The sequence below is a fragment of the Lactuca serriola genome, chromosome 5 (assembly GCF_051521515.1).
Source record: "Lactuca serriola cultivar US96UC23 chromosome 5, Lser_US96UC23_V15, whole genome shotgun sequence".
NCBI classification, from domain to species: domain Eukaryota; kingdom Viridiplantae; phylum Streptophyta; class Magnoliopsida; order Asterales; family Asteraceae; genus Lactuca; species Lactuca serriola.
This window is the reverse complement of record NC_136412.1, coordinates 267,446,663-267,456,380: the sequence shown is the minus strand read 5'-3', so window position 1 is coordinate 267,456,380 and position 9,718 is coordinate 267,446,663. Positions and strand designations below refer to the sequence as shown.

The window sequence follows — 9,718 nt, the reverse complement described above, 5'->3', positions numbered from 1 at the left end:
AAGCTTTATACCTCCAGAAGCTCTTCAGGGTGAACTAGATGCAGGTTCTTGAAATCCAATGCCATTCCAAGCTTGATTAGCATCTCCTTCTTCTTGAATGGACACTAAAATGGCCACCAAATACACTCTTTAAGATCAAAAACACTCTCACAGGGTATCTCTAGTGTAGAAGGGTGAAATAAGACTATGGAGGCTGACTAGGGTTTGGTCTAAGAGGCTTAACTGTGTTTAAATAGGTGTAAAGTCCGAGAATCAGGGTTTTGGCCCTCTGTCGCATACGCCCCGCGTACCTATGTGTACGCGGCCACCTTCCGCGATCATGCATCCTTAGTACGCTAAGCGTACACCTGGAGTACGCCCCGCATACTAAGTGACCTTTTATGCCATCTTTTCCTTCTCAAGGGTCTAAAGAGTAATACCTGAATTGGAGTGTTACACTTGCTTGCTTGATCTTTGCTTCCTTCTTCCTTCTTTAGCTTCAAGGAACACCAAAACTAGCTCAATAATTAAGGAAAGTGATTAGGGTTTTCTTTAGGGTTTGAGGGGGTTGGTGGAGGTTGGGGATGAGCAAACCCTAGCCTCCTTATTCCTTTAAATAGGGAGAAAACACGGAAAAATAGGTTTTTCACATCAATCGTCCACCACTTTGTGGCCAATACTGGCATGTCGTGGTGGCTTAAATGAGACACATGAACCTTTCTTGCCTCACCACGTCGTGGTGGTGCCTCCACCATGTTGTGGCAATCCTCAAAATGATAATTTAATTATGAAAAATATACCTCAAGATCTGGGCATTACGTGCGGTGTACCACGAAGTGGCCAACACCCCACCACACCTTGGTAGACGTCCTCAACAGATTATTCCATTAAGCTCTTAACTCTTAAGTCCAAGCTTCCAACTTTTCAGATCTAGTACTTAATGATTCATAATGGATAAAGTTTTCAACTTTCTCCATTAGGATGGTCTAAACAATAAATATCTAAACTTTAAGTCTCAAAGAATCTAATAATATATCTTTCTCGACTTAATCTATTAAGTCCAAGCCTCCAACTTCTAAATCTGAATCAATCATGATGATTAGATGGATAAAGTTTTCAACTTTATCCATAATAAGGCCACAAATTTCCAAGATCTAAAACCTTAAGCTAAGAAATGTCCAAAATCCACTTCATTCATGAAGTAAGGAGAGTGTTCTTGCATACACTCTCTACTCCACCAAATCACTAGATCTTAAATTTAAACATAAACCAAATCTCATGGAGTTCTTCAAACTCCATGGAACAAGTAAAAAGGGACCAAATTCATTAAAATGGACCAAAACACATTATACCCATAAATCTAATGATGAAACACAATACATCAAGGATCTTTGTAACTCACAATGGTCCACAAGGTAGACGAAGGTTGATCACTTCACTTACAAAGCTTCAAAACCAAGTCTTTGAAAAACACAACACCCAAAAGCCATAAAAACTCAAGAATATGGATAAGAAGATAGATTGGGAGCTTGATTAATAAAGGGAGGCTAAGGTTTGCTAAAAAGAGGGGTTCTTAATGCAATGGAAGCTGCAAAATAACCTAAAACAAGGGTTTGAAGAGTTTAAATACGAACCAAACACTAATTTAAAGGCTTGAGTTGCACAACTCACCACTCTGTGGTGAACTCCTCACCACGCCGTGGTGACGGGTTTTTCTTAGTTTTATTACAGATTCAAATAGTCATAACTTCTTCGTTTCAACTTTGTTTTCAGTGATCTTTATATGCACACAAAGGTATATTGACAAGCCTCACAATTTTATCTATTTACTTTTGACTTAAAACATACTTAACTAAATTTATTAATTCATGTAAGAAATTCGAAATATCATTTTTTCTCATTTTATCCTTTGGCTCAAAAACAATACAATTCAAGGACTTAAATCACTTAACATTTTCAACATCGAATATGGTCAAAACTTTATTCCCTTAAAACCCAAGGCTTTATTTGATCAATTATGGGTTCGTTAACCCGAAATTTGAAGTCACAGGATGACCATTTTTACAATTTGAAACCATTTTGGATAATAATAATAAAATATGACACGTGGAATATTGTGCACTTTTCTCCAAAAAAATAATAATAATAAAGAGATTTTAGTATAACTTAAATAAAAAGCCAAACAAACAAACAAATCGTATGAAAATTGAATTTTTAATTATCATTTTTGATTGTCTAATGACGGTATACATACACTGACCAGAAATAATATAAAACAACAATGATATAACCGATACACGAATATTCACGCACAAACTGCATTTGGTCATCTAGTAATTAATCGATTACAATCATACCGCCACTACTTAATTACACGATGAAACAGAGCAGCGATCATCAACGGCTAACTGCTGCTATCGGCTTCGCCACCTTTTTCTTTAAAGGGTTCTACTGGTGCTGCACATGCCTCGGGGATGATTTTTCCGGTGGTCATTGGTTTCACGTTTTTACACTCCGAGATGGCACCTGCTCCTTCTTTTCCCTCGTATTTCAAGTCGATATCAGCCAACTCCACCTTCTCGCATGGTATGTCTTTGCTGCACAGTAGCCTAATCGCTGCTTTTGTGGAAGACGTACCCCTGATTCCTTTAAACGAAACGTCTGCAATTTTCACCTTTGAGGAGTTGGTCTGAGCAAGAACGAAAAGTATTAAATGAAATGTGATCAGAAGAGCTAAAAGTCATGTAGAAAGGAATTGAATTGAAGGATTAATAACGTACCTCAGGTTTACAACCGACATAAGGGCAGTATTCTTGATCGATTAATATAGGGTTTCCGACATTTTCCATTTGAACATCATCGAAATGCATGTTGACTGCTTTTCCAGGTGGTGAACCAGGCCACGTCTTGATCCGGAGACCATTATCGGTGCCGGTCATCGTGCAACCCTTGATAAAGATTCCGTCAACCGGTGCTTCATCCGGGTACTTACCCAGGCTTCCGATACTGATGCCATGTCCAGGTCCACATTTTATTTTCTCGATATGGATATTCGAGCTTCCATCACCAATGGAGACACAATCATCGCCTGTTTTTATAGTGCAATCGGTAATGTTGAGGCCATTTGTTCTCCCGATATGCATCCCGTCTGTGTTCAGACTCTCCGCCGGTGCTTCAATCGTCACTTTCTCAACGGTCGTTCCGTCGCACCCAAGAAAATTCATGTGAAAGTGTTTGCTGTTCATTGATGTTATACCTCTAATGAACGAAGCCTTCACCATATCGAATCTGAAGTTCTGATCAAATTAATTGAAAAACAAATATCAATCAAATTAATCCAAGGACATATAATATCATATATATATATATATATATATATATATATATATATATAAGTTCAAATAAAAACAGTAAATAGTGTGAGAACGTAAAAACACTATGTTTATGTTATTATTCTGTAATGAATGTTGTATATATGTATTGTTGAAGTAATTATAGTATGAATATTAACATTTGATTAATCATATATTCATTATAAGGTTGTTATTCTATTATAAATTTATGTATGTGTATTTTTGTAGTAAATTCTAATTTTAGTTTTAACATGCGATTATTTATTTATTCATTGTTGAATAATGTCATAAAGTTGTGGATAGAAAATTCATTATATATATATATATATATATATATATATATATATATATATATATATATATATATATATATATATATATATATATATACTAGGTGTCTGGGTCAGCATTGAAACCGGTAAAATGTACGTTACATAGAGCAAAAGGTCAAATCATCAGTAAATTTTATTTTGGGACTTTTTCGCAAATTAGGGTAAAATAATGGGACTTTAATAAAACATATAAGTAATAAAACCGGTAAACTGGAAAAAAAAAGAGTCAAATCGTCATTTTTACCGGTAATTCATGCTTTTTCGTAAACAAAATTTAGTTTGGGACATTTCGTAAATTAAGGTAAAATTTTAGGACTCTTCTGGAGATTTCCATATATATATATATATATATATATATATATATATATATATATATATATATATATATATATATATATATATATATATATATACACTAGTCGTTTACCCGCGCAAAGCGGCGGGCGGCGAATAGTTTGTTTCGACAATTAGGTTTTATTTTTACAAACAATGATTAGTTTCAGTTCAATGATTAATTTGTTTTAAAAGACATGTTATATTATGAGAGAGAGAGAGAGAGAGAGAGATCTTGTGACTGATGTTGGGTGTTCAACAACATACATTAGTATGTTAGGTTAAAAATATAAATATATTCATGTCTAAATTAGGTCATTAACAAAAATATGTTTATTTTTAATGTTTATGATACAAGTGTGTTTTCAATTCAATGATTAATTTTTTAAAGAGACATGTCATATTATGAGAGAGAGAGAGAGAGAGATATGTTGTCACTGACATTGATTAATATGTTAGGTTAAAAATATAAATATATTCATGTCTTAATTAGGTCATTAACAAAAATACGTTTATTTTTAATGTTTATAATACAAGTGTGTTGTTTTTTCACTTAAAAATAAAAGTAAATTGTTGTTTTAGGTTGAAAATTTTCGTTGTCATTTAATTTTTAATAGAAAATGTCAATCCGATTAACAATTGTCATTTTCAGTTAATTTGTAATTAGTTAAAATTCAATGAAGTTTGTTTAATTTTTAAATTTAATTTTGCTATTTAAACCATTTGGATGAATTAATGTAAAAGTACTATCCTTACTTTGTAAGTCTAGTTTGGATAAATTATATGAACAATACTTTTGTAAGTCTACTTTGGATAAATTATATAAACAATACTTGGACAATACGAATAGTTTATTTTGGTAATTAATATATTTTTGGTATACATGGTTAGTTTCATAAACCTTCTCTAAAAGTAGTTTAAAACATTATTTTTTATAAAAATATTTATCAAATGTCTTTAAAAAAACCTATAAACACAACACATTCTATATTTTTAACAATAAATGTTTGAACTTTACCTTTTATATGCTTTAAATTCGAGGAGCATTGAAAATTCCAACAAAATGAGAAACAAAGTACTATATTTGATGGAAGTTGAATGTTAATGCTTATTAAGATAAAACTTAAAAGAACTTAAGATGAAATATATAACATAATCTCAATTTTGTTGATCACGAAGTCTAACAAATGACAGAGGTATACAAAACAAATGTAAAATAGTCAATTTTCTAACTTCTTTTAAGTGATACAATCAAAAGGAAATAGATAATATGGCACACTATGTGATACAATCAAAATTGTAATTGCCCGATTATTGTCAAAGAAAATGGTAGGAAGAAAAAGCCATGATTTCAAAACGTTGTAATATAAAAAAAAACTTGTGAAAAATAAATAGTTATGGATCTCAAGACGTGTATGATGTGCCTAATTCTTCGTTTTATCTAAATTTTCATTTCTTTGGCATGTTTAACATTCTCCTTCTATCGAATACGATTAGTATCTTTATAATTAGAATCCATAAAATTGATATAAATAAAAAAAAAATATTCAAATATAGTGACCATTAATGATTTACCTGTTACGGGCATTCTATATTTAGCTTCAACAACTAACCGATCAACAAAGAAAACAATGAGAAAAAAAAGTTAATAACAAATTCTATTAAGAACAAAACATCTAGTCGAAGATTGGACCACCAGGTACATAATTTTATTAAGAACAAAACAACATCTAATCTTCTAAGAAACCTTACGGATACTTATTTTAGAAGAGTGTCCATTTTTATTAAAATTAAAGAAAAGTTAGCGAAAAGCCAGGCAAGATACAAAGTTCAAAAGTCAACAAAAAGAATAAAAAAAACAAAACATAATAAAAGGGTAAATGTGATTGATCACAAATAAATAGAAATTGAGTAGTGCAGTCACCCCAACTTGAATTGTGGAAATCTAGATGGGCAAAGATGCTTAGTAAAGCAAGCAGTCAAATGTACATAGATCTAGTAAGACCTGCACCAACTGGACAAAATAATGCACCCCAAAACTATTTAGTATTAATACAAATAAAATTTTCAAAGATTCGATCTTTTTGTCTAAATGTTTCCAAAAATACCCTTCAACCCAGAAAATAAAACTTACAGCAATAGGGCCTTCAATAATCATCAAGGGTATACAGACCTGCATTACTAACACAAATAAACGGTGCAGAAAGGAAAAGATGTATAACAAATAGCATTCAAAAGTGCATCTATATATGGAAGCAAGCATGTATATATAAAAAAACAAATAATCAAATAAATAAAAAACTATTCAAAATCCCACGTTTTCATCATACTCTCAACATTCGATTGACATCAACTCCATTGAATTGAAAGAAAATCAGATAGGCAAATCAATAGATTAATTACTTTAGGTTATAAGGAAAATCGTCAACGGTTACCTTGATTTCTTTGCCAGGTCGGTGATAATAAGCATCTAAGTCGAGACACCCCAGTCAGCTCCTTGGTGACTTTTGACTGGCTCCAACACTTTGATGTTGTCATAACTCGCAGGTTATACTCATTTCTTTACTTTAAAGATTGTGTGTGTGTGTGTGTGTGTGTATATATATATATATATATATATATATATGTTTATGAAACGTATTTAAAGAAAAAATATATATTTTTATTTTTTTATTTTTTATGCAGTGCAAAGCCGAAGTTTTTCCATGATGAAAACCGTGCTAATCTTTTTGCGGTGGACACAAATTCAAGGATGCTTATAAATACTGATAATGGTAGTCCTATGGCTCAGGTTTGTGTGCAAGTATGTTTTTACCATTTTACCCCTATATGCATATTTTAATCAAATTTTTATTTTCATTAGCTTGGAGCCTCTTCTGTGGAAGTGGCAGATCCCAGATAAAGGGTACAAAGTGTTTCAGGTAAGTAATCAGTATATCCGAATTACATAAATACCTTTTTCTACACAACACCAATACTTAGTGCACAGTGGCGAAAACCCTTTACACAGACAGGTTATTGGATTTTAGAGGTGAAAGAACAGATATTTGTAATCAGCATCTAGTTCATTGGTCCTAGTCAACTCTAAAACCAAAACTGGAAAAGAAAATGTTATAAAGACTATCTTTTTCATTCTTTAATCATAAAGATCCAATCTTTATTTACATTTCATGTTACAAAGACTATCTTTTTCGTTCTTTAATCATAAAGAAATAATATTGATGAAATTGTACCTTGGTTTTCCGGATAAATTCCAAAAGGGTTGTCTGTCATATACAAAAAAAAACAATATTAGCAACAAAAAAGATAAAATAGTCTTTTAAGGAAATCAAACAATTTAAACCAGTAACTATTACTTATTATTACCTTTTCATGATCAACATGACCCATGACTATGAGAACAGGGGGTCTATCTTGTAAATGATCCAAGTCTTTTTCATAAAAAAAATTCTTTCTTTTTAGCTTGTTCTGATATTTTAATGGGACCCACATCAATAACTTCCACCTCATACTCCCTACAAACCATCTTCACCATTTCCTTATCAAGCTTCTGCACCCCATCAGGCTTAATACCCTTTGCATAAAGATGCCCTAGTATTTCACCTTCACTCACAACTAAATTATACGCCAGCTCATCAATCAGCATACCTTCTTCACCAACTTCCATTAGTTCTACTTTGACCGGTTCGGCTTCCCGAGCTACCTGCATCCTAGCTGCTTTCCTAACAGCTTTACTCCACTTTCTTCCCTTTTTTGCCCCTGGAATTGAAACATCAACCTCATCATCATGAACACTATCATCTTGAACCATACACCTACGGGTCCCACCAGCTGCCCCACTTCTCATTCTGAAAGCTTCCTTTAATTTTGTGGGACCCGAGGGCTTTCCTGGATTAGGAGGTGATAAAACTGCTTGTGCCATTAAAGGGTCAACTGGTGGTCTTGTGGAGGCAAAAAAGGATATAGTATTATAGATTTTAGGTCAGTTCAGTTCATCAACAGAAATTTAACAAATAAGTTGACATTCCATACAGAAACAGGTTACAAATCAAAAACATTAGATTCTTTCCACATCTGCTTGAAAAACTCTAACATGACACAGGTTGAGAGTTTATAGGTAAGTCAGGTCCCGCTTTGTGACGATGGTTGATTGAAAAAAAGAAGAATAAAAACATATGCCAGTTGTGATGATCTATAAAATCTTCTACAAGAATGAAATCAGATAAAAGTTTTACTGTTCTAGGGTTATTTAGTCTTCACCAAAAAAAAAGATACCCCCATCCATCGCTGTTTGTTTTCTAGAAAACCATCCATACTTGAGTCGATTAACACCAAAATTGTAATCAACAAACTGGTGGAGAGCAAACGAATCGGACGTGGCAGCATCTACAATCGAAAGGAATTACAAATATCAGTGGAATACCTAAAACCCTAAACTAAACAAACGATCTATTAAAAGAAAATACCATAAAAATTACCTCCAAATTGAAGCTTCAAAGCAGATGATCAACAAAAAGGCTTCTACCGAAACACAAACATTCCGGTTATAGCATAACATGACAAAAAAATTGGAATTTAGAGAAATCTGAGGTTGCCTAATGGTATTTGAATCAGTTAATTAGACTACTTGACACCTGGAATCAGCAGATGAGAGAGGGTTGAAGGGACCTGGAAGTCGACGGCGAGCATGTGTTGTTGAAGAGAAGGAATCAACGGAAGCCGAAGAGAGAATCTCCATGGCGAGCAGTGGAGGCAGCAATGAACAATAATACGTATGAGAGTCTCGAAAGCTTCTTTCTCAACAATGATTTCCTCCCTGATCTGAGTATAAACCCCTTCAAGTAGAGGGATTGGTGGCGATGGAAGCGGTCCCTTTTAGGCGGGGGAGGAAGTCGGAGGAGTAGAGAGAGACCGGAGATGAGAAAGACGGTGGGGGGAATCTATAGTTCAGTAATCGGATTTTCTTTTTGTATTGTGTCTGTTAATCCCTAAATATTTATAAAATTTATGCGGAATATTGAACTTTTTACCTTTCTTCAATCGCAGATAATATCATGAGGACATTCGAGCTTTGCAACTGGACTCATCTGGTAGGTTTCCTTGATCTGATTTCATAAGCATAAAGAGTTTTTTGTAGATTCGTACTTTCTGATTTTAGGAATTGTATGTGTTCGCGAGAGAGAAGGTGGAGAGGGAAGTAAGCAGAAAGAAAGAGGAAATGAAGAAAAGCGGACGAATTTTTATTGGACGAGGAGGGGGCAAGGCGGCGACTGAAACGGATAAGAAGGAAAGGCAAGAAGAGAAGAACTGGGGCTTTTTTATGATAAGATAAACTTCGGTGGCAGCAAAAGAAAGAGAAAGAAAGTTACTGTTTCTCGACCTTTTAACGATTAATAGTATATATAATATGGACTCTTAGATATATATGTGTAGTGGGCCAAGTTCATTTAGGTTGGGCTAAGTCTTCATGGATAGTCCATGGATTTTTAACCCATGGATCCTAGGAAATGAAAGGTCATGGGTATTAGGGTTTAACCCTAATCCTCCACACTATATAAAGATGTCCTTGGTTGGTGAAATGACTACTAGTGTGGGTACACTAAGAGGGCTAGCCAATTTCACTAGAGAGAACCAAGTATCCATATTCTCTAAAGTCTTCCAAGGTGTTTTGGTGATTTGTGATTCCATTTGACGCTTCCACACTATTGGGGCTAAGCTCTT

The 9,718-nt window shown here is 33.7% G+C and overlaps 2 protein-coding genes across 7 annotated transcripts; both read right to left on the bottom strand.

The window, feature by feature from the left end:
• Positions 1-2,187: 2,187 nt before the first annotated feature.
• On the bottom strand, positions 2,188-3,272 carry LOC145051613 (exopolygalacturonase-like). The gene is made up of 2 exons (XM_078999497.1): positions 2,760-3,272; positions 2,188-2,668 (listed from the first exon to the last, which is right to left on the bottom strand). The coding sequence occupies exons 1-2, from the start codon at positions 3,258-3,260 to the stop codon at positions 2,384-2,386; spliced, it is 786 nt and encodes a 261-aa protein (XP_078855623.1). The 5' UTR covers positions 3,261-3,272; the 3' UTR covers positions 2,188-2,383.
• Positions 3,273-5,755: 2,483 nt separating this feature from the next.
• LOC145054235 (translation initiation factor IF-2, chloroplastic-like) lies at positions 5,756-9,282 on the bottom strand. 6 transcript variants are annotated; one of them, XM_079002385.1, is made up of 5 exons: positions 8,476-9,282; positions 7,364-8,383; positions 7,231-7,263; positions 6,132-6,170; positions 5,756-6,011 (listed from the first exon to the last, which is right to left on the bottom strand). In XM_079002385.1, exons 2-5 carry the CDS (start codon positions 7,505-7,507, stop codon positions 5,961-5,963), a joined length of 267 nt encoding a protein of 88 aa, XP_078858511.1. In that variant the 5' UTR covers positions 7,508-8,383; positions 8,476-9,282; the 3' UTR covers positions 5,756-5,960. The 6 variants fall into 6 exon arrangements, with proteins under 6 accessions (XP_078858511.1, XP_078858507.1, XP_078858510.1 ...); XM_079002381.1 differs by having other exon boundaries at positions 5,756-6,170; positions 8,476-9,272; XM_079002384.1 differs by lacking the exons at positions 5,756-6,011; positions 6,132-6,170 and having other exon boundaries at positions 7,107-7,263; positions 7,364-7,756; positions 8,258-8,383; positions 8,476-9,273.
• Positions 9,283-9,718: the final 436 nt, after the last annotated feature.

What these genes read in the sequence shown, in the direction of transcription:
- LOC145051613 (XM_078999497.1), bottom strand. Translation starts at nt 3,260, where the DNA reads ATGGTGAAGGCTTCGTTCATTAGAGGTATAACATCAATGAACAGCAAA. An exon ending in ATGTCGGTTGTAAACCTGAG is followed by an intron (nt 2,669 to 2,759) that starts GTACGTTATTAA and finishes GTTCTTGCTCAG; the next exon opens with ACCAACTCCTCAAAGGTGAA.
- LOC145054235 (XM_079002381.1), bottom strand. Translation starts at nt 7,919, where the DNA reads ATGGCACAAGCAGTTTTATCACCTCCTAATCCAGGAAAGCCCTCGGGT.